The sequence below is a fragment of the Puma concolor genome, chromosome B3, assembly GCF_028749965.1.
Source record: "Puma concolor isolate L17-30 chromosome B3, mPumCon1.1.hap2, whole genome shotgun sequence".
In the NCBI taxonomy this organism is placed as follows: Eukaryota; Metazoa; Chordata; class Mammalia; order Carnivora; family Felidae; genus Puma; species Puma concolor.
The window spans coordinates 29,529,158-29,556,869 of record NC_141672.1 but is presented as its reverse complement, the minus strand read 5'-3'; the positions used below and the strand labels follow the sequence as shown (position 1 = coordinate 29,556,869).

Here is a 27,712-nt window from a genome sequence, read left to right as displayed (position 1 = left end):
AGTAGACCTGGGAAGAGTAGGCTTTCCCCCTCTCCCCGTGTCCAGCTCCCACAACACCTTTCAGCAGAGGGCACTGACTGTCCATGAGGTCTTGGCCATGTCCTTTACCCACTTGTGCCCTCTGGAAGAAATGAAATTTTTCATTCTTTCTCCCTTAGGGGAACAAGATGATTGCACAGAAAAAAATGCAGTGGAACCAAAGGCCCCAAACTTGTTAGACAAGAAATCCAATATGAACTCAGTTAGCCGTAATGATTTGTAATTTTGTAATAAGGGAAATGGAATTAAACTATTTTGAATATTTGACAATATTTTTTGTATTCATTTTTTTTAGGTGTGATAATATTGAGGCTATGTTGAAGGAAGGAAAAAAGGAAGGAATCTTATATATAATGTACTTCAGATATAAACCTAAATATTTATGAACTTAATGATATGATGTTTGGGATTTGCTTCAAAAAAAAAAAAAAAAAACCAGTGGTAAGGAAAAGTAGAGATACAAATAAAAAATGATTTGGCTATATTTTGAAAACCATGAAATCTGGGTGATGGCTAAATATTTAGGTTCAATTTACCATTCCCTATACTTTTGTGCAAGATTGAAATATCTATAGTACAAGGAAAAACAAATAACTAAATAAAAAAAGTAACCAAAAAAATAAACATCTTCCTAAGCCTGGTGTAGTGTAAGTGCTCACAGGCGGGAGTTGCAGGAGATCCAAATTCCAGGGCTACCTCTGTCATTACTTGGCTGTATAAACATAGGTAAGTCTCTGGCCTTTTCTGGACCTATTTCCTCAACTATGAAATGGGTATGTTGAGCTGTGTAGTTATTCAGGCTCCTTCCTGCCATCCTCAGGATAAACTGAGGCCTCTAGCCTCCAACCTCTATCACAACCAGAGAATAAGACCCCAGAGAGTAGAGACTGTGCTGTTCATGACAATCTTAAAGCTCCCCTTTTTGTTACAGAGGACAGAATCACAGGCTAACTCTCCGGCTGAGAATAACTAGAAAATTCAGGCTCAATATAAAAACCACATTTTTGAAGGTATCAGAGAGCAAATAAGTTGTCAAAGACCTGAAGAGCCAAGATACAGGAAATGAAAGAAAGTGAAAAAGTGAGCCCAGCATCTGGAGTTGTGCTTTCCCTAGAGGTGGGTGCATTACTGGAAGAGGTAAGTGGGAAGCTGAGCAACTAAATGGAGTTTAGGGCTTGCCAGGGAAGGAGAGCCTGATAATCCCCCAGGCTTTGGATTGGGACTCCAAAGGGCTATATCCTCAGAACAAAGGTGAATCAGAAATAGATTAGTCCACATGTGGAATAATGCCCAACTTAAAATCATCTCATTTCAATCTCTGATTAAATTAAAATAATTCAGGATTGCTAATGCCCTTTGCTACCTGTCAGATGCAAAGATAAGTCCTCTCTGGAAGACAAGAAAAACATCCAGAGTCTTTAATTACTTCAACAATTTTTCATATATGTCTGACATGCAATTAAAACTAGCCAGATATACAACAGAACAAAATGTGATTTAAAAACAAGAAGTAATGTAACAGAAAGAGACCCGTGGGATCCCATTAATGGAGTTATCAGACATAAACTTTAAGAAAACTATGCTTAGGTTATGCAATAAAATAAAAGGTTGAAGTTTTCATCAAAGAATTAGAAACTCTAAAAATGAACCAAATAGAAATTCAGTAACTGAAAAAAAATAACTAGAAATAAAAACTCAGTGAGTTGGCTTAACAACATATTAGATACAGCTAAAGAGAGAATAGGTAAACTAAAAGATAGTCCAGACTAAGAGAAAAATGGAAAACACAGATAAGTGCATAACAGACAAAATAGGGGATATGGTAAAGAACTCTTACAAATGTGTAACTAGAGTCCCAGAAGGAGAGAAGAGAGGAAATAGGACAGAAGAAATATTTAAGGAAGACTACAAATTCTAAACAGGATAAACACAAAGAAAACCAATAGGTATAACAGCAAAAACTGGTGAAAACCAATGACCAAAAAAAAAGAAAAAAGTTTAAAAGCAACAAGATAAAAAAAAAAAAAAAAAGCTTGGAGCACCTGGGTGGCTCAGTTCGTTAAGCATCCGACTTTGGCTCAGGTCATGATCTCACGGTTGGTGAGTTCAAGCCCCACATCAGGCTCCGTGCTCAGAGCTCAGAGCCTGGAGCCTGCTTTGGATTCTGTCTCCCTCTGCCTCTGCCCCTCCCCCACTTGCACTCTGTCGCTCCAAAATAAATAAACGTTTAAAAACTTAAAAAAAAAAAAAAAAGCTTAAATGCAAAGAAGCAACAATATGGCTAATGGTGATTTCCCAACACCGTAACTACAATGGAAGTCTGAAGACTATAGAATGACATATCCTTTTAGTGCTAAGAGAAAAGAACTACCAACAACAGAATTCTCTACCCAGCTTCAAAAATGAAGAAATAAAAACATGTTCAGACAATCAAAGACTAATAAATTTCATCATTAACAGACTTGCACTAAAGGAAATACTAAGGGATATTCTTCAAGCAGCACATAAATGATCTGAGATAGAAGCTTGGAGATATGAGAAGAAATGAAAAACAACAAATACATACAGTAAGTCTTTCAGGCTAAAATGGACAACAACTGAACAAAACAATAATGTTATCACTGAGTAATGTATAGAATTGTTGAATCACTAGACCGTATACCTAAAACTAATATAACACTATATGTTAACTATATTGGAATTAAAATTTAAAACTTAACAAAAACAATGATGTTATACCATCCTGGTGATGTTAAAATATTTAGAGAATGAAAATACATGTTAATAATTCTATAAGTGAGCGATTAGTGGAAAACAGAGTTAAAGTGTTGTAAGAACTTTGCATTGTTCTAGAAGAGGTAAAATATGAATTTACATTAGATTTCAACAAGCCAAGAATGCATATTTTACTCTCTAGTAGCTCTTCTCAACCAGAGAATTAAGGCCTAATGTAAGTTTTCACGGTATGTAATGACTTAGCTTCTTGCCTGTGCATCTAGAAAGGGTCCGAGCTATGTGCCATCCTCCAGTGAATTGCAAAACTAGTCACTCAAATTCCTTATTGTGGGGCTTAGTTCCCTCCAATTAATCCAGGTAAGAAAGGCTGCTTGGGTAATTACTAAAGGAGTAATAATTAAGTAAATAAATAAGAATAAGGAATAAACAAGTATATAAAGAATATATTAGTAAAGGGGGGAAATGGAATGACAAACCCAATCAATCCAAAGTGGGAGAAAGGAGAGGTAGCGAAGAACAGAAGAGGCAATATGGAATAAATAGCAAAAAGTAGAGGGCAGAGTTAAACCCAAGTATATCAGTAATTGCATTAAATGTAAACTGTATCAATGCTCTAAAAGACAAAAGTTGTTAGAACAGGTAATAACAAACACCAATTATATGCCACTTGAAAGATACACCTTAAGGGCTAAAAGTAAAAAGATGGAAAAGATACACATCGCATCTTCCTCCCCACAACACTAACCAAAAGAAATCTAAATATTTCACAAAGTAGGAGCAGCTGGGTGGCTCAGTCAGTTAAGCATCCAGCTCTTGGTTTGGGCTCAGGTCATGATCTCATGGTTGGTGGGATTGAGCTCCATGTTTTGTTTTGTTTTTTTTTTTTTAACGTTTATTATTTTTGAGACAGAGAGAGACAGAGCATGAACGGGGGAGGGTCACAGAGAGAGGGAGACACAGAATCTGAAACAGGCTCCAGGCTCTGAGCCGTCAGCACAGAGCCCGATGCGGGGCTTGAACCCACGGACCGTGAGATCATGACCTGAGCCGAAGTCGGACGCTTAACCGACTGAGCCACCCAGGCGCCCCTCGAGCTCCATGTTTTGAACTCGGAGGCTGCTTGAGATTCTCTGTCCCTCTCTCTCTCTGCCCCCCCACCCCTTCCCTCCACTCATGCTCTCTCTTTCTCTCTTGAAATGGAATGAAATAAAATAAAATATTTCACAAAGTAGATTTTAAGAGGCAAAAAGAGGGGCACCTGGGTGGCTCAGTCGGTTAAGCATCCGACTTCGGCTCAGGTCATGATCTCACAGTTTGTGAGTTCAAGCCCCACATTGGGCTCTCTGCTGTCAGCACAGAGCCTCCTATGGATCCTCTGTCTCCCTCTCTCTCTGCCCCTCCACCACTCACGCACATGCGCGTGCTCTCTCTCTCTCCAAAATAAATAAACACCAAAAACAAAGAGGCAACGGGGTGCCTGGGTGGCTCAGTCAGTTAGGTGTCGGACTTCGGCTCAGGTCATGATCTTGCAGTTAGTGAGTTCAAGCCCTGTGTCGGGCTCTGTGCTGACAGCTCAGAGCCTGGAGCTTGCTTCAGATTCTGTGTCTCCCTCTCTCTCCGCCCCTCCCCTGCTCACGCTCTGTCTCTGTCTCTCAAAACATGAATAAACGTTAAAAAAAATTCTTCTTAATAAAAAAAAAGATGCAAAAAGACTAGTAAAGATAAAAAGAAACATTTCACAATGATGAAGTGTCTAATCCACTTCTAAATGAGTATGCATTGCATCAAAATGTGTAAAACAAATACTGACAAAAAACTAAAATAGATAAAACCCCAACCTTAGATTTCAACATATATATGTTTGTATTGACAGGACAAGTAAACATCTCTATATCCCAATGCCTAGCACAAAATCTGACCCATATCAGAGGTGACAATTTGCTGACCTAAAATGAAAGAGATTCACACATCCTAGATTTTCATAAGCAGTCTCAATTTCAAGTATAAAACTGTCTCATTGTCTCCCCTAAGTGCATTTATCCATAAGTTTGGCTTGGAAAATATAAACAGTATCTCGCAGGTTGCTTGAATCCCTCCTATACTACCATGACCTCCTTTTCCCATAGGGTACTAGGCCCCCGGGAGCACACAGGTACTATAGGTGTTTGCAGGGGGAACCCCCTCATACCTGAGCTGGAGCATCAGCCCCAGGAATACGGGTGGACCGCCTGCGGGTGACAATGACTGACGGCTTGTGTTCAGCGGGGTTCTGTTCGGGACCCTTTCCATCCTCATCAACACCTCCAGCTTGGGCTGCCTCAGTTGGGTCCACAGTCCGCACAGGCACAGACACTGGGATGATGAGGGGTACCATCCCGCTGTCCTCTCGTGCTCGCTTGGCAGCTAAGGAAGGCTCAGAAAACTCCACCCCACACTTGGTGGTTGAAGCCAGCACACTTTTCCGCTTCTCCTCAGAGCCACTGGCATCCTGGAGAAGGAGAGGGAGGGGGAATGAAGGTAAGACTTAGAAGATAAGTCCTAATAAGCCCAGGACCCCTAGTCGCATTTGATTCAGGAACCCATAATGGTTCCCAATGGTCTTTCCCTAAATACCTTTTCTCTCATCGCACTCCCAAATACTCTCCATAACCTCCCTCTGCCAGGTCCTCCAATCCTGGCCTGGTGCAGCGGTCTTCAGATGACCATCTTGGGCCACAAGGGGCTTACAGATGTGTTTCGTTTGACCTGCACAGTGTGTGGCACATGCAATAGTATCTAAATTCAAAACCTATTTCTGCAGGGGCGCCTGGGCGGCTCAGTCAGTTAAGCATCTGACTCTTGATTTCGGCTCAGGTCATGGTCTCACAGTTCAAGAGTTCGAGCCTTATGTCGGCCTCTGTGCTGTGTCAGTGTGGAGCCTTCTTGGAATTCTCTCTCCCTCTCTCTGCCCCTACCCCACTCATTCTCTCTCAAAATAAATTTTAAAAACTTAAAAAAAAAACAACAAAAAAACCTTATCTCTGCAAAAGAAAGTAAACAAGGAACTTTTTACAAGGTAATGATGGTCTTTGTATCTTTTCCCCATTGGAAACTGCCTGAAGTCAAGTTCTGTAGCTTCTGACAATCCAACCTTGCTGTAGGCATTGGGGGTGGGGGGGGGGGTTGAAACCTCCAGTGAAGGAGGGGAAAACACTGGCTTTGGAGTCAGATGCCAGGCCTTTATCTTAGCTTTATAACCTTGGAAATCCTCCATGGGCCTCAGCACCCTGTCGTAGGGTTTGATGATAAATTACTTCTCTGATCAAGTGTAAGAAACTCCACGTACAAGAGAGGTGCTCAAATTCTATTCATTCTTCTTCCCTGTTGTTACTGTCCTTTCTTTTAAATCAGCTTTATTGCCAGTAAAATTCACATACAACAAAATGCACCTATTTGTCATCAGTTCGATGCATTTTGGCAAGTATCATCACCTGTGGAAACCACTGCCACTGTCTCATTTTAGGATACTGGATCCGGCAATGGTTTCACCTTCCTCAACTCCCAATCCTTCATGTGCCCAATGAAGAAGCCAACCCATGACAGTGTTTTGCACCTTCCTGCCTGCAAACCTTTCATCTTTCCTTCAGGTATGAATGCACCTACGTAGAGATTCTTTGCATGGAGGGAGTTTAGAACTTCCTGAAGCATATGGGTTCTTTCATTTCCTTCAGTGAAGAAGAAAACCACCCCGTAGACCTGGAGTCACTTGCTTGCCCCTGGCCGCAGACACAGCTCACCCGGCCCTCTGCCAGGCCAGGCCTCCATCCCACGCCACTCTCACCTTTGCGTTCTGCAGTGAGGCCAGCTCCACTGCCTTCTGGGCCAGGGTCAGCAAATTGGCCTCCTGGGATGCCCGGCGCCTCCGTCGAGTGCTCTGGATCACCCCACCCCGTAGCACCTGCCCACAGTCCCCCGTGCCCACTGCCCGCATGCCCTCTTCGTTGCCCATCGTGGGAGCCTCCCGCTCCCGACCGTTGGGTGCCAGTCTCTCCCCATCAGACAGCAACTGCGACTCCCTCAGCTCCAGCGGGAATCCCAGAGCTTCAGAATGGGGGTGCCCCAAGGGCCCGGGTGGTGGCTGCTGTGGGGGCCAGTGATGTAGGAATAGGTTGCTGGTGGGCTCCTGTCCAGGCTGGGTGCCAGCCACATCCAGAGGGGCAGAAGGCAGGACACCCTCCTTCGAGAGGCGGCGGGAGCGGCGGGGGAAGGCGATCTGGGACTGAGGTAGCACAGGCTGTGGGGCTGACTCCTGCAGGAGGGCCTTGCGCAGTTCTGGGTTCATATCAGGGTTGGGGGGGAAGGGGTAGGGCGCCATGCTGTGGTGAGCCAGGTGGGATTGCCCCAGGGGTCCGGCCGGCTGCAGGCCAAAGTCCTGGGGCTGCTGAGAGGGTGGCTGCTGCATGGGATAGAAGTTCTCAAAGAGCTGCATCTGGGGAAGGGCGGCCTGTTGCTGCTGCTGCTGTTGCGGCTGCTGCTGCTGCGGCTGCTTCTGCGGTGGAAAAGCCGCAACGGGATTGGGGGGCGGTGGGCCCTGCCGGAAGACCTGCCGGTTCACCTGGTGGCCGAACGCCAGCTGGAAAGGTTGCAGGGGCAGTGTCTGGTTTGGGGGCTTCTTGGCCACATGGAAAGAGTTCAGGGGCGTCTGGGGCCGCCCTACCTCCAGCTGCACCTTCTGTGGCATCATCGGCCGCACGGCATTTCCGTAGCGGTCCAGCTGCGGTCCGCCTCCTTTCTCCCGCTTCAGTGCCTCGGGGTGGCTGTAGTAGGTAGAGACCCCCATGCCAGGATGAGGGCTCCCCTTGGGTCCGCTGTAGAGGGGCAGGCTGTGGCGGTTCCATGTCGAGTGGGGTGGAGGCTGGCCTGGCTGCTGCTGCCAGCCACTGTCACTGACACCCCCACCGCCTCCACGCTCAGGGCCCCGCCCTGGAGCCATCACAGAGTTGGGCCACTTGACCGAGCCCACCTGCTGGGACAACATGGCCGCCGTGGTCCGCTCGGAACCATACACCACAGAGTTCAGCAGGGCCAGGCTGTTCGGAGGGGGTAGCTCCACAGGCTGGGAGACAGGGGCGGCCCCTGCCGGACCCTCGTGCCCAAAGTAAGGCTCCTCCTTCACTCTGGTGGACTGTGGAGGGGCTGGGGGCTGCTGTGGGGCCTGCAGGGATGGGGGCTGCTCCTTGGGAGCTGGCTCCTGGTCCCCAAAGAGGCAACGCTTCCGTTTGTTCTGAGCCTTGGGCTGGGCCTGGAGGTTCATGGTGTGGCCAACTGGGCCCCAGCAGTGAGCCCTACTTCACCAGCTGCCCATCCCCTGTGGGGATGTTCTGCTGGAAGCCCAGCTCTAGTCCAGGAGCCAGTGGGGGCAGAACAGGGGGAGGGGAAAGTGCTGGGGGGTGAGGTCAGGCACAGGGCGAAAGAACTGTTGGCTCTTCCTTGCTCTTTGTAGGATGGCTCTTGGGCTCCTCTACTCTTCCCAGTTCATGATGTTCCACAGGACCCTGGAGCCTGCAGACAGAAGAACAGGGACAGTGTCAGCCATAGCCTCCCAGGATGCTCCGGATGTTAGCACAGGTATGAGAGATGGACCCAAGTTCACAGAGCAGCACAGGTGAGGCAGGAGCCAGAACCTTGGGGGAACTACCAGAAGGCAGCGCTTTGTGACTCTCTGTGTCCCACCACCTCACCCTGCAGCATTTGGTTGTGTAATCTGTACCCGGCACAAAGGCACCACCCTGGGAACAAGTGGGGCTGAGATCCAGTCAGAGCCCCTGTAGCCAAGATGGGAAAAGGAGTGACAAAGGCCACGTTGAGCTCCCATCTCAGTTGACTCCCCTTGCCCAGTTGGTCGAGCACATCTGTCCATGCAGTAGCCTCCCCACCAGACCTAGAAGGAGCTTTATGCAGCCAATGCCTCCTTTGATGCTCTGAGCTTATCTCAAGCACAGGAAGTAGAGACAACAGGGGTCATTCCTAACTAACCATGTGGCTCCAGGGTGGGAGCCCACCAAGTCCTTGCAGAGTCCAAGGCCCAGGGCTAGGCTCACGTCCTTTGCACTGAGGCATGTAGGTGAGGCCCTAGAAGGGTATGTGCAGTTCTAGCCCCACCCCTGGGAGGAGCTGCAGGGTGGGACCGTGGCTGCCAGAGCCTTCCCTAAACCAGCACAGAACCTGTTTTGCAGCCCTGGCTGGCTGGAGGCAGGATCCAGCCTGGTAGCCGGTCAGCAATCCCCACCTACCCTCCTCCTCCACTGCCAAAGAGCTCCCGATCAAAGGACTAGAGTAACTACGATACTGAGGGGATGCAGATTGCTAGAATTTAGATCTGGAGGGATTTTCCTATGACATAGTGTGAGTTAGAGTGCTCAGAGTGTCTGTGGTTATTTTCTAACTTGATTTAAAAAACAAAACAAAACACGTTGCTCTATTTATCCTGCTACAGGACAGTCAAAATGAAGACCAGTATTTTATAACTTACATGTATTTTCAAAGACTTTGTCTTTCTTCAGAGAGGGTTTTTTTTTTCCCCCTCCCTGGGAAGTTGGTGAGGGTGGGAGCTACATGGCCTACTTCTTCCCCACGAGATTCTGGTCCCGAGCCAGTCAGGCCAGGAAGGGAAGGGAGGGGAGCTCAGGAAGCCCTGGGGAATAAATCTGCAGGTCCGGACCAACCTCAGACCTCAGACCCTAGAAGCTCCAGGTCCTAGTTAGCAGTCCCAGGGGTTCCCAGGAAATCAACCCAGCCAAGAAGGGCCGGGCGGTAAGAGCAGGCTTGCAGTGTGAGGCCTCCTATCACCCGTTCACAGGCTTCCGCAGCTCCCCAGCCCTTCCCCTCCTGAGCGGCTGTGACTCACTCCAGCCCCACCACCACCTGCCTTTCACTTTCACCAGCACCCAGAAGGGGAGGAACTTCCTCCTCCATTTCCTTTCTCAGCTCTGGGCCCTGAAGTAAGTGAGAGAGAGAGAGAGAGAGAGACAGACAGACAGACAGACAGACTCTTCCCGCTAGCACCCCCTTTGTCTTCACTTATGCGAGCCTGGGGAGGGAGAGAGACTAGGTGGGCATCCAAGAGGTCCTGGCCCTGGTAGCAGGGGGACAATTTGGAGCAGTGGGAGCTCAGAGGACCAGCTTTAGAACAAACTCCTTTTTTTTTTTTTTTTTTTTTTACCTTTAAACTCTCATTCCCTGACGGCCAACCCAATTCAGAGCAAAGACCCAAAAGCCAGGCCCCCCTCAATGAAAATAATAACCCCCGGCACCATGGTGAAGCTGCAGGCTGGGACTGTCCTAGCTACGGGAGTCAGGCTCTGCCTCGCCCAGCAGCAAGAACAAACTAGAAGTATGTGTCTGCAGAAGCAAGGCAGAGGAAGGAAGAATGTGCTGAGGGGAGGGCACTGAGGGGGAGCTGGAAGGTCCATGTGCCTCCAGGGGACCTGAGAACCCCTCAGGTGCTCACATGCACTTGTGCATCCCCTGGTCCTACAGGCATAGACTGCCCTCCTACCCCAGTCACAGCCCTCTTGCCTTTGAGCCACAGCAATGGGCTCGGAGACTGGAGGAAGGGAAGGACCACGTGGCAGATGAGCCTGGGTGTACGTGCGTGCGAGTGTGCACCTTGTGGAGGGTACCAGGCACCAGGCGCGGGGGGATGGCCACTCAGAGCCTGGGGGAGGGGAAGCTCTGCACACTGGGTTGGGTGAGATGGAAGCGGAGTCTGTGAATAATGCTCCAGGGCAGGGCTGCTCCTGCCCTGGGCCCCACGCTGGCTCACCAGCAGCTGTTTGGTGAGGCTGGTCTGCCTCCTCCCACCCTGCACCCTGTGCAATGAAGGACGATCACTCAGGACACCACAGTAGGTTTCTAAAGCTAGGCTGGGAACTTGCTTATAAGAAACCAAGGGGGCAAATTCTGGGGAGGCTGAATCACCCCAGAAGCTTCTGCAGAGTCCTTTCCGTCACCCCTACTGGAAGGCTAAGAGTGCCAAAAGCACAGAGACCCAGACCTGGGACCCACAGAGCAGAAAGGTCATTATCTGGGGTGATGAGGAGAAGAGTTAAAGATGCCTGGGACTCCTAGAGGAAGGTGGGGAAAGGACACACCAAGGCAGCAGGGCCCTAAGTAGTAGTAATAATAGTAATAATAGTAGTAGTAGTAGTAGGATGATGATGATGATGATGATGATGATGATGATGATGATGATGATAAAATGCACCTGTGCCAGGTCTGTCCTAAGTGCTCTGCATATGTCCAGTTCCCACAACAGCACTGTAAATCAGCATGAAGCCCAAGCATGAAGCATTGTTATTTTAACCTCCTCTCCAGCCCCTGCAAGCTCACCCCTGCCTCAGGTCTAGCTGCTGCTGGTGGGGCTTCCAGCTCTCATACCCTACGCGTACATCACAGCTCGCAACGCTGGACAAGACTGAGCCACTTCCTCTCATTTCTTGTGCCCCAGCCCCACTTCTCTGTTCCTCAGGTGGAAGTCGGCCTGTCCTTCCTCACAGCGAGGAAGAGGAAGGACGCCATCTGTTCCGAAGGCTGCAGACCTGTGGGCCAACTCCCTGAAGGTGCAGGGAAGAGGGTGTAACGAGGAACCTCTGTAGGCAGCTCACCCTGGGACCAGCTGCAGGGTCTCTAACAGCGGATGCAGGAACACTGCAAAAGGAAACCCACAGTCACCAAGGGGCCCCAGACAGTACAACCCACTCTTATCAGTCTGGTTGTCTGTCCCGGCTGTATTCACTCTCCTTTCCGCTGGGCACTGCACTGTTGCAACCAATCCCTAACCAGACCCGGTGATATACCCCTGGACAGAAGACAAGGCAAGAGTCTGACATCAGTGACCAGGAACCTATGAGGCTTTCAGGAAGATCTGTGGTGGAAAGCACTTTTTCTCTATAGAAGAAAGCAATGTGCACCAAGAAAAGGAAACAGTGCTGAACCCACATATGTATTTTGCAGACACGTGAGAGAAGGTGCTGGAAAGGCCTCTGGGAGTTCTATGCTGATGGTGACACCATACCCTCCAGGGAGGGCAACTAGAACACATACAGCTCCCTGAGTACCCTCACCAGCCCTGCCACATGCCCGCAGAGGGGACCAAGGCCACTCCCAAGCTGGAGATACTGCATACTGCCATCTGAGAGACAAGACCGTTGTGAGTCAAGGTTCCACAGGCCAGGACTAGCTTGTCCCAGCAGCTGCAGGGGCTCAGCTCTGACCCAGGGATCAGAGTTGACTGCAAGTCCCTCCTGACCTTTATTGCTAAAACTCCTCGCTGCTGCTCTTACAACCGAGGCCACTTCCCACCCCACCAAGTCAGCACTAGGAAGACGGGGAGTCAGAGCTCATGCATCCCTAACCAAGGCAAAACAGACCTAAAAACAGCATCTAACAAGGCTCCAAATCTCTAGGCCAGCCAGTTCCCAGAGCACCAGACAGGCTATCTTAGGACAAAGTCTAAACTATCCTGCCCACGAGTCTTGCAGACTTTGGCTCCTGCCAGCTCTCTCAACCTGCCATGCTTGAGCCGTCATTCAGTGCTGTTCCTGCTTTGCTTCCGGGTCTTTGGCCAGGCAGCACCTCTGCCTAGGACACCTTCCACCCTTTCATCTGGCCAGGTCCTACTTGTCCTTCAGGTCTGAGACACTGCTTCCTCTGGGAAGTCCTCCCTCACCCCAAGGCTTAGCCAGAAGCTTCACTATGAGCCCACAACACCTCCCAACCACCCCCCCCCCCCCCCACCAACACTCAGCACACTAAATTCCAGGTGCCTATTTCTATTTCTTTGTCCCCAGCAGACTGCAAGCTCCATGGAGCAGAGTTTGCAGACTGTTGTACCTTGGCATTTAGCTTGTATCTGCCTCTTGGGATGCTCATTCAAGACTGCGCCCAAGGTGAGTCAGAGCTCTGCCCGGGCAGAGGCACGACTCATGGCCCGCACGTCCACCCTGGGCTCCTGCTCAGCCCTGACTTCCAGTCTCTCTCCCTGATGCACATCAGAGATCTCCATGATGCTGAGATGAAGTGAAAAGGTCCCGCCTCCTAACCCCATCCCACCCCATCCCATCAGTCGCCTCAGGCCCTCTCCAACCCTTCTGAGCACAAATTCTTCTCTAATTGCTGGCCCACAGGCTACTTTGCCCCTTGACTGCCACTTGCTGCCCCACACCACATGCAGGTCAACTTGGGAAAGTGCCAGCCCCTCTGTTGTCCCGTCCAATTTTTCTTTCCCCATGGCTTCCCACCCTTACCTAGACCACAGCCAGAGAGAGACATGAGCCTGTGGATCTGTTTACCTCCTGCCCTGACATGGCTGGGCTTAAGACACCAAGGTATCTGGCTAGGATGCCAGGGGGTGAGGAGCCCTCCCTTCTTAGAGGAGCCCAGCATGGCCCAGCTGGCCCTCCAGCCCACACTCATATCCTGGAAAGTTCTCTCTCAGATACTCTGGGGACTGTGGCTACAACCACACTGAGCAAGTAGTCTGGAACTGACATCCTGGGCTAGCTAGAGTTGCCCAGGCCCTACATAAGCCTTCCCTCTGGACACAGTGCAATCATCTGCAGTGCTGTATGCCCTGCTCTAACTGCAAGTTCACACCAGGCTGAAGGGCCCCATTTCTCCAACCCACTGGACACATAAGTCTTGTTTATAAAGGAGTTTGCAAACCAGTAAGGAAGGAGACACCAGCAACAGGGACAAGGACTTGCCTCTGATATGCCCCTGGGGGCGTGAGAGAGCAGGCCCTATGCTCTGCCCATTCCCCATCCAGAGAGTCCCCAGATTAGCACTTCTCCAGATTCAACTTCAGCTCTGAAATGCAGAGCCCATGCCAATAGAGTCTCAGGGGTCTCAGCCACCAAGCTGGTCAGGCTCGGAAGGTTTGGCCAGGGTTTGAGCTGGCAGCAGTCTGAGCTGTGACCATAAAAATGCTAACACTGAGGGGCGCCTGGATGGCTTGGTCGGTTAAGCGTCCGACTTCGGCTCAGGTCATGATCTCGCGGTCCGTGAGTTCGAGCCCCGCATCGGGCTCTGTGCTGACAGCTCAGAACCTGGAGCCTGTTTCAGATTCTGTGTCTCCCTCTCTCTCTGCCCCTCCCCTGTTCATGCTCTGTCTCTCTCTGTCTCAAAAATAAATAAACGTTAAAAAAAAAATTTTTTTTTAAATGCTAACACTGAGATGCTTTTAAAGGGATATGTGTGAGAGAAGACTCCTTTGCCTTCTGAGCCACCCTCAGGGCTTCATTCAGGTATCTACCTTTATTGTCCCTCTCCTCTACTTCCAGCAAACACCCTCAGGAAGTCCATAGGAAGTCAGGATGTCCATGAGAGGCCAGGATAACCAGATCTGTTTTATAGGGGGGAAGCAAAGAGTCTCAGGCAGAGCCAGGAAAGGATCGAGCCTCCAGGCTCAGATTTTGCCCACACTAAGGGGACTGGCTGCCTTCCTCCTAGTCAAGGGCCACAAATAATCACAGGCAGCCCAGGAAAATCCCCTGCAACAGGATTTGGGAATCCCAGGGGAGTAAGGTAAAAACTGGCAGAAGAGATACAGCAAATATCCCTTAAGTTCCTTAAATAGCTAAACCTCTGGAAAGGGCCTCATGGGGATGGGTGGGGCCCTTGGTCTCCTTATAAATTTATGCCCTAAGGGACTCACACCACCGGAGGCTGCTCCAACCCCTCCCTCCCTTTGGAAAGGCAGGGCTCCCAGCAGGTCTCGGGCAGAGCCCTCTGGAGTCTGTGTCTGAGCCCCAGTGCCAGACTCTGCCCGAGACAGGCCAAGACACAGAGGAGCTCTCTCACAGGGGCATGGCCTCACCCTGCCTAGCTAACAACCCCCCCCCCTCCTCTCCTCATACACAACACCTGTGCAGCCCTCCAGGCTCTGGGAGACACAGAACGGGCACAGTCCCTACCCGCACAGAGCTCCCAGTCTCATGGAGGAGAGACACAGAAACACACACTGATTATAATGCACAGTGGCCCATGCAGGAGCTAGAAATACAAGGAACATGTAACCTGGGGAGAGTTCCCTGACTTTGAGCCTTTGCCGCAGCTGTTCCCTCTGCCCGGAAGCCCTGCCTCCACTCTGACAATCTACCTTTCTTCAAGGCCTACCTCCTGCAGGCAGCCTCTGGCACACACTATTCTCACCCCTTCTGAATCTTCATGCTCTTATTCACAGTAACCACTGTCCCACAAGGCTTCTTCAATTCCTTGTGTTTCTGCACCAAGACTGGGGAGGATCAGGGCCTGGGCCCAATGGAGAGTGCAGTGGGCTGGTTGTCAGATCACCAGGTGTCTGGTCCAGGAGCTGCGGCTCACTGGTTCCTGCCTTTGAGGAACTTAGGAGCTTTGGGCTGGGCAGGGGGGACACGGCAGGACTAAGAAACACCTTTGTAACCAGCAACTGCCACATGACATGTTAGCCACCAGCACTGACCACATGCCCAATGTGTGTGAGTACTGCTCACTTGTGTAACCACTATTCCCATCTGAGAAATGAGAAAAGGTCGGCTCTGAAAAGTACCTTGTTCCAGGTCACAGCCTAAGGACACAAATGAGGAGCCAGGATTCAAATCCAAGCCTGCCAACTCCAAACCAGATCTCTATCAGACCCTGCTGCCCAGCTATGGAGAGCAGTGGTTCTCAAACCTACCCTAAGCGATCGAAGGGCTCCCGGGTCTGGTGAGGCCTCGGGGGGAGGGCCGTGGAAATATGCAGTGCTTCATAAGCAGCCCACGTGTTGCCCAGATGCTGGAGTAGGGGAAGACTAGAGGGTCAGGGACTGGCACAGTGTGGTTTCCAAGGACCCACTGCTCCTCCCTCCTAAAGGAGCTGACTGCCAGAGGGCCATACCCTGCCCAGGAGATAGGAGGAGTCCCATGGAGCCCTGGATGGACTTTGCTCTCAGTTAGCCCTAGGGCTGACCACAGCTCTTAGAGCACCAGAGGCCCAGATGAATGCCCTGTCTACTGAGCACATACTATCTGTCAGGCATAGTGCTAAATGCATTGCTGGCAACATCTCATTTAACCCTCGCCTTCTTGGTCCCATTTTATAAGTCAGAGACGATACACTCAAAAATATCTATTTAACACAAAAGAGGACAGTAATGGAGTAACAGAGAAACAAACAAACAAAAAAAGACACAAGACAGAAATCAATAGCAAAATGGCAGACGTAAACCCAAACTTATCAATAATTATTTTAAATGTAAATAGATTGAACACTACAATTACAAGGGAGAGGTTGGGAAAATGGGTTAAAAAAATAAAAAACAACCCATTGATCCAACTATATGCTGTTTACAAGAGACAACGCTTTAGATTCAAGGACACAGGCAGGTTGAAAGTAAAAGGAAGTCAGAAGATAGACCATGCAAACAGTAACCAAAGAGCTGGATCAGCCATGCTAATATTATGCTTATAGACGTTAAGACAACTGGAGACAAAGAAGAGCATTTTATAATGATCAAAGGGTCCAGCCATCAAGAGGATATTACAATCATAAACATATATGCACCTAACAACAGAGTCCCCAATATACGTGAACCAAAAACTGTTGGCATGTTAGGGAGAAACAGACAACTCCACGATACTAGCTGCAGACTTCAATACTCCACTTTGAATGATGGACCGAACAACTAAACAGAAGATCCACAGGAAACAGAAGACTACAACACTATAAAGCAACTAGACCTAACAGATATCTACAGAACATTCCACCCAACAACAGCAGAATTCACATTCTTCTCAAGAACACATGGAATAGTCTCTAGGATAGATCATAAATTAGGCTATAAAACAAGTCTCAATAAATTTAAAAGAGTTGAAACCATACCAAGCATGTTCTCCAATCAAAATGAGATAGGATTAAAAATCAATAACAGAAGGAAATTTGGGGAAGTTACAGGAAATGAAGGTTATAAGTAACTTGTCAAGTTCTCCCAGCCCAGAACTGCCACTCCCTCAGACCATGGTCTCTACACCTTCTCCACAGCCCTAGGAAACTGCAGAGCTCAGATTTTTGCAAATGCCTGGGTAGCCCTCCTCCCATCCCCCACACCGGACACACACTGAACCTGACCCCAAGCTTGACCCCAGAATCAAAACAGCTGTGGGAGGGCGAGGCCTGTGGGGCTGTAACAGTTTGTTATGCAGCCTGTTTCTCCCCGGGAAAAAGGCCACAGGCAAATATTTTCACTCCCCCTGCCTGTCTACAGAATATCCAAAAGAAGGAAGCAAACATTTATAGAGCACTTCCCCCCACGCCAGGCCCTTGACATACCCCGAATCCATGCTTACAAACTTCCCATCTGGGCATCTGACTGTCTGCATTCTAGAGGGAAACCGAGGCTCTGCCGTTAAGAAGGCAGAAGCAAGATTCAAATCCCTGTTGTCAGCCTTCAAAGTCCCTGGTCTTCCCATCATTCTTCCAAAAAAATCCCAATTCCACACTTGCTGTGGGCCTCAGAAGGAATGCTACACAGGAGAACCCCACTCATATGGGCACCTCCCCCCTTCCTCTTGCTCCCTCCCAGCTGCTGCTTTTCCTGGGAGCACTTCTAAGCAGAGCACAGTATAGAACACTCCCACCAAGACATAATCCCAGCCCCAGTCCGTCAGAAACAGGCTCCTCGAAAGACTGGGGGTATCTGTTAAACCCCTGGAAGCCCATGGGGTTTTGAGGTAAGGGGGCAGGGCAGCAGAGGTGAGTTGGGAGCTGCAGGGTCAGTAGGATCTCACTCTGGAACAAGAGACTCCGTTCCACAGGGAGAAAGGTGGCTTGTGCCTCTCTTCAGAGCCAACCAGCAAAGCGGGCCCAGCTGGGGAAGCTGAACAGATTCCAAATATTAAGGCATACCCAGTGTTCACTCAGTCCAATTCCTCGTTCCACAAAGCAGCCCAGAGAAGGAAAGAAATTAGCCTGCAGATGCACATCCAGAAGCAGAGCAGGGCCCAGAACCAAGAATTCCAATAACAATGTTTCGTGCCTCCACTTAGGCCACACCTTTTGGCAAGACACTGAGCAGGCTTGGAGCCAAGGTGAAATCCCAACATCACAAAAAATAAGGCTTTCTCCTTCACCACCATCGCCATCTCCAACACTTCCAGAGGGTGCCACTACCATGGTGCTAAGCCCATGGCACTGTTTCACCTTCACGAGGTAGGTATTAGTACTCTCCCCCTTTTTCAATGAGGAACTTGAAGGTCCAAGGGGTCAAATCACTTGCCACAGGAGTACAGAGGCAAGACAGGGACTGGAACCCACAGTCCTTTTTGCCAACTTCCTCCCCAGGGCTTCAGGCTCAACGTCTTGCTTAGTGGCTGGGACAGATGGCAGCAGCCTCTGGACTGCTCACATCTTCTCCCTGGAGAAGCAGCTCCAGCTGGCCTGAAAACCACCATGGTGTTCTGTAAGCATGGCTGGTCAGGTAAGGTGGTGGCTGAGAGAGGCCTGGGGAGGGGATGGCTTTGAAGATGAAGAGGCTACTGGTGATCACCACCACAGGGGACAACCTGTGGAAGGCTCAACATTTTCTGCTCAAGAGGAAGCCACACCCCTCCCATACTCTCCAACCCCACACCCGCAGTTGACAAACAGCCTTTTACAAATAAAGACTTGACTCTCCCCTGCTTCTCAGACATCCTAAATCCCAATGGGGCTCAGGCTCCTGTCCCTTCCTGGCACCCTGAAGTCTGGGTCAAGTCAGCTCCGTGCCTGGGTTCCTACTAGTGCTGATGGCCTCCACCCAGGGCACTGAGCATCAGCCCCAGCCCTAGCAACCCACCTCTCTGCACAGGGCTCTCTGAAAGGTTTCCTCTCAAGAACTTGAATTTCTAAATAAGGGCTATTGCCTGCACGTACTAATTAAGGGAGACAGATAGTGCCCACCCCCTCCAAAGATCATTGGTCCAAATCTCTATTTCATGACTGATAAAACTAAGAGGTGAAGTGACTTGCTCAAGGACATGCAGCTGATTCCTTGGGTGGAGGTGTGATCAGGGCCTCCCCAGGTAGGTGTTCTTACACTCAGCACTCCCTGGCAATGCCAGGTCCTTGATGTTTGGCTCATGCCCCCTCGGTAGGGAGGCAGAACAGGGGGGGTCTGGCATGTGTGGTGTCCTTATCAGCCCAAGGTCTCCTGCGTGGTCAGCTCCAGAAGTGGCCAAGACCTACCAGGTGGCAAGGGGTGGGCAGCGAGGGGGTGTCTTGCTGGTTTGGAGCAAAAGAGTGGGGACAATATGGCTCCCCAATATCTGCTAGTGACCAAGAAGCACAAAAACTTGCTGTCAGCAGAGGGGATGTCATCATGGCTGCCTGGGCCTCTTGGATGAACTACAAGGTGGGCACAGAGCCGCCTGCCTCATCTGCCCAACCATCCAGTCAATGCCGCGCCCTTTCTCAGGCCCTGGTCAAGATCCAGGGCCTCTGCCAAGTGCTCACACATTCCTTGCGTTTCTCCAGTCTCTGAGCAGCTGCTTCGGGGCCTTTTTTTCCTGTGTTGATTTATTCTTTATTGTTCCTGAAATACACCCAGAGGCCTTTGGCACTAGGCACCAGCAGAGCATCCAGCCCAAGCCCCAAGTCCACACCAACCAGATTCTCTGAGACCTGGGCCAAGCCAGCTGGAACGATGGACCCCAGGGTCAGACCTCACAGCCAGGAAGGGAGACCCAAGTCCTAGAACCGATGTCAGGTGTGACTACAGAGGCTGGCATGTTTGGGGAGGAGACACTTGGAAGGTCTCAGGGAGGCCAAAACTAAACCTTTCTACTCCTCCCATGCATGAACGACTCCCCCAGCAACCTCCCTCCCCCCACCCCCAACACACACACACACACACACACACACACACACACACACACACACAGCTGACCCTCATGTGCCTGTTGCCCTCCACAGGAGGGCCTCGTGGCTCAGGCTCGGCTTCTGACTGCCTTGTGCAGTGTTTGGAGAGGGAAGCCTCAGAGTGGTCTTCCCCACCCTTCCCAGCCCAGAATATCTCCCTAATCAGCCAGTCTAAAGGTACCTGAATTCCCAACACCAGTCCTTCATTCCAAGGGTCAAAACACTGTTCCCTCTGCACATGAAAAGAGCCCAGAAGAGTGTGAGCTGCATGGTAAAAAAGAGACAGGGCTTTAGGGTCTGACAAAATGTGCCTGGGCTTCTCCAATCACCAGCTTCTCTATGGGTCTGTTTCTCTGTCAGTAAATGGGTACACCATCTTCACCTCATAGTTACTGTGGGATTAGATGAGGCTGATATATACACAGAGTGCCCGGCACAAAGTAAAGGCTCAAGAAATGTGCTTTCCTTTCCCCTCTGCTGGGCGGGAGTAGCATCATTGTCAGTCTTCAACACCTCGGGAGGAACTGAATGGTGCGACTCAGTTCTGCAGCTGGTTGAGTACAGGGCTGGCCAGCATGAGCAGGACAAGGGGATGAGGGGTCCCAGCAATAGTATGGGGCTCTGCAGGCAGGCAGGGCCTCTGGCCTAAGGACCCAGGAGGCGCACACCCAGCACAGGCCTTGCCTGGGCTCAGCTGTCCCAGCAGGGCCTGCAGGGACATGGTGAGACGAGAGTCCCCACATAATACCTGGCAGAGCTTCCAGGCCCCTAATGGAGCTGCCACCCTCCTGGGCTCACTCTAAGAAGAGCATTCAAAGGGAAAGTGCCATCACCTGAGGGAAGCTGGGGAGGGGGTGGCCAGAGGACAAATGAGCAGGGACGCCTGCAGAGAGCAAGTCAGCCTGCCCCAAGGCGACCACAGTGAAGGTCCCACAAGTGGAAGTGCCGCCTGGTTATTTTTGGCACCTCTTCTGCCCAAAGCCAGCAAGGAAAGGCAGCTGCTAGCAACATGGAAGGGCTGTTTATGCTCAAGTGTGCAAGCACTGATGCAGGGACAAAAAGAGCACAGCAGCCACTGTGCAGAGGGGGCCTCTGCCCCCTTTCTTCCTCTCCTGACTGTCCCTATTAGGTCCAATCTGCCCACCACATAGTTGACATAGCGTGGGTACTTCTGCTTTCACTCAGATCCAGTCTCCCAACCACAGAACTCAAACACACACACACACACACACACACACACACACACACACACACACACAGACAAATAAATAACTATGGAGCCAGCTGGGGACTCAGCCACACCCAGGAGCAGGGACAGTACTCCTCTGGGCTCTTCCTGCACCGAAGCAGCCCTCCCACCTTCCGAACTGGGAGGGGCAGGGGCCAGGGGCCAGGGGCCGGATGGACACTGGAGCAGCTCCTCTTCCTACCCGCCTCAGGTGAGAGTGGGGGCATGGAGGGGAACCTCAAGGAATTCACTGCCTCTCTGCTTCCCCATTTGAAACGGAAAGAGTTGGGACTAGATGTCCCAAAGTTCCTTCCAGCTCTGGGATGACTCCTGGGAGCTGGGGAGCCCAGGACTGTGACCCAGTGCCAGCTAGGGAGGTCAGAGCAAGATCAGGTGGGGAGAGGGATCTGAGCGGCAGTCAGGCGGTCAGGTACACTCCCCAGGAGCTGCCAGAAGGCTGGGAGAGGGAGGAGGAGGTAGAAGGGAAGAAAGGGGGAGAAAAGCCAGCGGTACACGCACTCTCAGGGTGCCAGTTATCACGTAAGCAATTCTGAGCTCTGGGGCCCTCCCCTTCAAGGAACTGACAAATTCTGGCAACAGCAGGCTGGATGGGGCCTCTGCCTGCCCAACTGCTGGAAAAAGCTGGGAATCAAAACCCCTCACCGTTTTCCTTCTTCTCTGGACCCTATTTCCCCAGAGAAGTTGGGCAGCCTCACAGGGAACCCCCTTCTGGATGCAAGCCTGGTATACTTCCCCCTCTTCAAGCTCTGGTGTGGACAAATCTTGCCCTGGTTGCTCCCCTCCCCCCTCCCTGAGACTCCTGGAAGCAGCAGCACTGCCTGGAAAAAATAACCCACGAGCTCCCTGCGGCTGGAGAGAAAGGCAGAGAGAACAGGGAGCACCTTCCCCAGCTGGCCACAGCACCGGGCTGCGTTCCAGGAAGAGCAAGAGCGAGAACCACTGCCAGGGAAGCCTCAGGCCCCCAGCCCCTCTCCTCCCCACCAGCCCCCGCAAACCACAGCAGGCAATCAGGTCCCTCGGGGAGACCCCCACCCCCGCCCCAGCAAAACCCCAGCTCTGTCTTGACATGTGGCAACTTCTTATATAATATGTTGGTGTCTCCCCCCTCCCCCACTCCACCCCTGCTATTTCAATTGGTGAAAGAGCCAAGGCGCTCTTTAGAGGGACGACTCCCACCCTCAGCTCCACCCAAACCTCCACTGAGGTCACACTGGGAGGCTTCAGGTGAAGCAAAGACAAGGGGACTTTTTCCTGGGCTGAGAAAGCAGCCTTCCTCCCACCCACGTGAGCAGTTCTGCCTGAGGCCTGGGCGGGTAGGTTCCTGAGAGCACCATCTGATCTCTGGGAAGCTGAGCCCTTAACCCTGGGCTGCAGGGACGGAATCCCTAGCAAAAACACACAGGCACCAGGATCCGGGCCGGTCTAGATGACGGAGGATCACACAGCTATACTCACGGCCTAGGGAGTTATAAAATGAGCTTCATTCACACAAGCCCCAATGCCCTGGAGGAGGGCCCTCCTACCACAAGCGGGACAGACTTCATTTCCTCTTCCCTGGGAGGAGCAAAAGGCACGCAGCTGGACTTGGGGGGAACCAGTGAAATGACAGCCATCATCTGTTGAGTACCTACTGTGTGCCAGGCACTTTGCATGCATGATCTTGTTTAAACTTCACAGCGACCCTATTATCATCCTCATTTCACACGTGAGGAAACTGAGGCTCAGGAAGTTAAGCAATGCCCAAAGCCACACAGGAAGTAAAGAAGCTGGAGTAGGAACCCACGTCTGCCCAGTCCTCATCCCTGTGCACCTGCCAGGCTTCCTTCACAGTCACTGCCCGGGGTTAGTGTCCCCACACCATCCAGGAATGGTGATCTGAGTACGGGGGCGGAAGTGGGTGTGGACAAGTTTTGCCTGATGGCTCTGGAATCTGAACTGATGCCCCACTAACTGTCATCACTCCCAAGTGTGTGACTGTGAGCGCCCCTGTAAGTGTGCAAGTGTTGGGGTGGAGGGAGGGTGATCTGGATTCCAAATAGAAGTTTCCAACACAAAATTATGCTGTAATGCTTCTGATTCATAAAATGAGCTCACAGTCTCAGGGTATCCTGAATGTTGCCTCAAATGCAAATGCAGATCCCTTAAGTAAGTGGAGATTTCAGCACACTCCACCTAGCTCCAGACCTGCGTGCAGTTTATTTAGTTCAGCCCCACATAGTCAGTCTCTACTGTGTAGGAGCAACCCCTCTATCGGAATGCAACCACTAGCTGCGTTTCCTGCGTGCACGAGTGTGCGCGCATGCGCACGCTCACACTCACACACACACACACACGGTGCCAAACTGGCCTGGCCAAAGGAAATGCCCAGGTTAGCAGATTCCCAGGCAGGAGGCTTCACACTCTCACCCTGAGGTCCCACTGGGGTCAGAATGACCAGACACATTCTGTCTGCCAGAAGACCAGCGGCAGGGCAGGGCCAAGAAACTGGGTTCACCAGCACCTGAATCACTCATGGACCAACCCCTTTGAAACCAAAGGTGCACTATGAGTCCCGGCAGCAGGACTCCCTGGGCGCACCACATGCAAGCCCACAGTTTCTTGATGGAGATCTTTCATTCGTTTGTTCAACTAACATATACTAAACACCTACTGGAAGCCAAGCATTGTGAGAACAGTAAGTAGCCCACATTAGAGCAGAGGCTAGGGTGATCCTGAAACGTACTTGCTGCATTTCAGAATCCTCACTGCAACTGTTTGAAGGCGGGACAGAGATTCAGAGTTTATGTTTTGAGCGCCACGGTGCAAAATGTACACAAATGACTACATAAGGTGGAAATGAGTGTTCAGAGAAGACTCAAAAGAAGTGGCATTTGAAACAGGCCTCAAAGGATCAGCAGGAATCTCCCAGCTACTTGTAGCCATCCCTACTCCACAGTAAGCAAAGTTTCCATCTGGGACACCCAACTGCAGGAGAGGGGCTATCAAGGCCAGATTCCTGGACTGGGACCATTCCCCTTCCAAGACACTGTGCTCCATGTGGCACCCCCCCCCCCCCTCCCCGGCCGCCTTCTTCCACTCCTCTTTTTCCTGGCTCTACTGGGCAGCCCTTGCCTGGATTCTGCAGTCATGGGCAGCCCTTACCTGAATGTAACTGTATCTTTTCCTTTTTCTTCTTTTCTCCATTTATTACAAGCAGCAGCCCACAGGGCTAAACAGTTGGGTTATTTTTAAATCCCACATTTAAAAGTTGAATTCTCATCCCCATGGACATTCCAGGGCACCCTCTCCTAGCATAGAGTGAGAGTTTTGCCTGCTACTTGGAAAAGCCACACTGGCAGTGGGCAGACTGTCCCAAAGCAAGCTGTACAGTGGTGGGGGGCGGGGGGGAGGACCTTCTAGGTTCTTCACCACCTTGTCCCCTAGGAGCTACTCAGACCAGAGATCGATCCAATTAGAATGGAGACTGGGCCAGGGCCATGCAATGAGATGGTTTATCACAGTAATTGAATGTTTACACCCCTCTTATTCAACGTCCAGAGCAGTAGGAAAAAGAGGACCCGTAAATTCTCAACCTGGGAAGGTTTCTCTTTTTCCCCTTAGTCCTAAAGCTACCTAACTACCTGTGGAAAGGGTGCATTTCTTTGATCATGTGCCACATCATCCCTGGGAGGTTCTGGAGCAAAGCAGGTGGCTTCCTCTCCTCAGCCGGGGCCCCACAAGAGAGGAGAGGTTTCTCCTCAGAACAGCAGTTCTTCCACCTTCACCAGGCCTCCAGTCTCAATCCTGAAGCCGCCTGGACAAGGAGGCCAGGCCTCCAGGCCACCACCAGGCCAGGCTCCCCCTGCTGGAGCCAGCCAGACTTCCCCTCCCCCCAGCCACAACTGCCAACAGGGATCCCCTGCACACACGTGCCTGGGTGGCCTCCACAGTCAGCCTTGGCCAGCCAGCTCTTCTCTGATCCCACCGGTCCCCCACCCAGGCTCCACAGGCAGGCACACAAATCCGATGTGGGATGGTGGAAGCAGGAAGTTGCCACCAAAGTTGTGACCAACAAAGTTTTAAATGGGGCGAGTAACTTCCCCTTTCATCTTTCCAGCAGCTCGCTCTGGAGGCTGGGCTGGAATACCCAGTGGCCACCACTTTGAGTGGCAGGTACCTCCTCCAGACTGGCCTTCCTTGGGGCTGAGGCTTGAAAACCCCAGGGCGGCACCACGCCCTGATCCAGAGGCTTGTTTCGATGGGGGCCCTCAAGAGGGGCAACCTAGTGCACACGCTCCTGTAAGCATGAGTTGGGATGGGGGGGGGGGGGGAGAGTCAAACCACCTCCACCAAGCCGGCCATGTGCAGGGTCCAGACAAAACCCGGGCCCCCGAGTTCCGGACGGGCACCCCCAAACAGTACACGATGAGGTGTGCGGAGAGCCCCGCAGGCCGCAGCGGCGCGGGCGTGCGGGGGCGGCCGAGAGGGATGACAGATCTTAGGTGCGCCAGCAGCGCAGAGGAGCGCGGGGTGAGGCCGCCTGCCCGCCCTAAGCGCTCCAGCTTAGGCCTCTGCTGCACTTGCCCCAGCTCCCTGCCGCCCCTGCACGTCTGTCCCCTAAAGTCCCGGCGCGGGCACAGCTTCCAGGTCCACTTTGCCGTGCACACTGGCAGGACCAGGGGAAGGGGCTCCCGCGCCAAGTTCCTGCAGCTCGAGCGAGCCCCTCCCGGCGCCTCCCGGGCCTGAGCTCGGTCACGCAAGCCGCTCCCTGCGGACACCACGTTTCTCTCCGGCGGGAGGAGCAGCCGTATTCCTGCGCGGCCACCGACCCGGCGGCTCGGAACGGGGCGGCGGGAGGGGGGAGGGGGGTCCGACCGGGGCCGCGCCCGGGTGGGCGGGGGCCGCGCGCTAGCTGCGTAGCTGCACAAACACGGCGGGCTGGCGGGGCACACGCAGCTGCGGGCTGGCGGTGCGGGCCGCGGACGCGCGGGCTGCGGAGCGGCGAACGCACGTACACACGCACACCCCGCCCCGGCCGCCCAGGCCGCAGAAGTTGACGCGCCGCGCCCCCCGCAGTCCCGCGCCCCCGCTCCCGGCCGCGCCTGCAGAGCTGCAGCCCGCGCGCCCCGCCGCCACCGCCTGCGCGCATTCCGGGGTCCCTGGGCCGCCGCCGCCAGGGCGGGCTGCTTCTCGCCGCGTGCAGGCCTCGGCCGCCGGCCGAGCACCCCACTTACCCGGCTCCTGCCCGGGCTCCAGCACCGGCTGTCCCCTTTCCGCCGCGGGCCGCCGCCTTCGGTCGCCTCCCAGGCTCCAGCCGCCTGCACGCACTCCCGGATTTTAAAAACAAACAGGCGCCGTCGCCTCCCCGCGGCGCTCGCAGAGCTTCCGCCAGCCCGCGCCTCCCAAGGCTGGGAAGTTTGCTGGCAGGGCCCGGGCGGGACGCGCGGGCTGTCACCCCTCGCTCACGGCGCAGGAGCCTCGGCGCACCCCGCGCCCGCGGTGTCTGCCTCGCGATCGCTCTCCCTCCCTCCGTGTCACCCCCAGTCCTGCGATGCAGTGTCAGGATTGCACTGCTCTGACTCATCGGTTGAGCTCACAGCTTGAAAAAAAAAAGAGAGAGAGAGAGAGGGCGAGAGGCAACAGCGAAGGAGGAGGACTCTCTGGCGTGCTACAAAGGATTGCACAACTCCGGGCTGGGAGCGCGGAGCGCCCAGCGGCCGGCCGGCGCGCGCGGCACGGCGGCGAGCAGGAACCAGCTCCACCACTTCATCAGCACAACTGTCTCGGGTCGGCCTCGCAGCCAGCAGGCCTAGCGCCGCCTACTTCCTGCGACCAAATAAGGCCGGAGAAGGCGTCTTCAAACCTCGGGCGGCTGTCCGGGCTGGGGATTTCCAGCAGACCTCACCTCCACTCCCGAGTGAGTCGCCCTCCTCCCTCAGCCCAGGCCGGCGCCCCCGATGGCTTTGCTGGAACCAACAGGCCACGCGGCTCGTTCCTTTCACACCAAGGTCAGAAGGAGACGGTGACGAAATGCTTGGAAACCCATCGGGCCTGCCAGGAAAGTGTGTATGTGATGTTAGGGGAGGACACAAGTCGCTTTCTTCCACAAAGAAAACTCTGGCTTGGGATACGGTAAATCATGCACAGCCCTCTCCCAGGCCACTTCATTAAGTTTCCCCAAGTTTCGCTTTTAGCTCACCAGGATCCTGGTGGTACAAAGGTTATTGAGAAACTGGCCCCAGCCCCTATAAAAGAGCCACTTGCTTAGGTAATGAAGAGCTCCTGGGTTTAACTCTGGCGACTGAGGGCACAGTTGGGGCAGCTTTTCACTGCCTGCCCACATTTCCCCTGCCTTCCCAGCTAACCGCCCAGGCCCCCTGGCTGGTGGGACGATGAGAAACATTTCTGCTGCTCTGGAGATTCTTGTCGGCCCCCACATTCAACTGAAGCTCCAGGGCCAGGAGAAAGTCCAAGGGAGATTCTTTCCATTTGTTTTGGGGTTTTGTGTTTCCCAAAGAAATGGGTCAGAAGGAACTCTGCCCTTGAAGGAAAAAACACTGAAGAATACACTCTTTCCTGGCTGCTGCTTCTCCCTGTGACCAGTCCTCAGAAGCAAGTGAATCTCTTGCTGTCTCAGGGAGAAGGGGAGAGGCAGCAGAATGGGATTCTCACACCCTCTCTGAGCCTGCAGGGCAAGGGCCTTTGCCCCCAGAAAGCAGATGACAGAGACCTACCCCCCCACCCCCCTCCTAAGAAGCACTCCTGTCTCTTCCTAGGCCACCCCTTTGCTGGCCGAAGCACCTGTGTGCATCTGGA

At 52.3% G+C, this 27,712-nt stretch overlaps 1 protein-coding gene across 7 annotated transcripts in view; it reads right to left on the bottom strand.

Moving 5' to 3' along the window:
* The window catches only part of MIDEAS (mitotic deacetylase associated SANT domain protein), a 69,027-nt gene that overhangs the window by 16,497 nt on the left and 24,818 nt on the right, over positions 1-27,712 (bottom strand). For 4 of the 7 annotated variants that reach the window (XM_086709327.1, XM_086709324.1, XM_086709320.1 and 1 more), the window contains 2 exons: positions 6,596-8,316; positions 4,964-5,263 (listed from right to left, as the gene is read on the bottom strand). In XM_086709327.1, coding sequence (XP_086565453.1) covers positions 4,964-5,263; positions 6,596-8,068 — 1,773 coding nt within the window. In that variant the 5' untranslated portion in view covers positions 8,069-8,316. Of the gene's footprint in view, positions 1-4,963; positions 5,264-6,595; positions 8,317-11,145; positions 11,322-11,420; positions 11,464-26,130; positions 27,610-27,712 lie in introns of those variants that run through there. The other 3 variants (XM_086709322.1, XM_086709321.1, XM_086709325.1) reach the window with 3 other exon arrangements.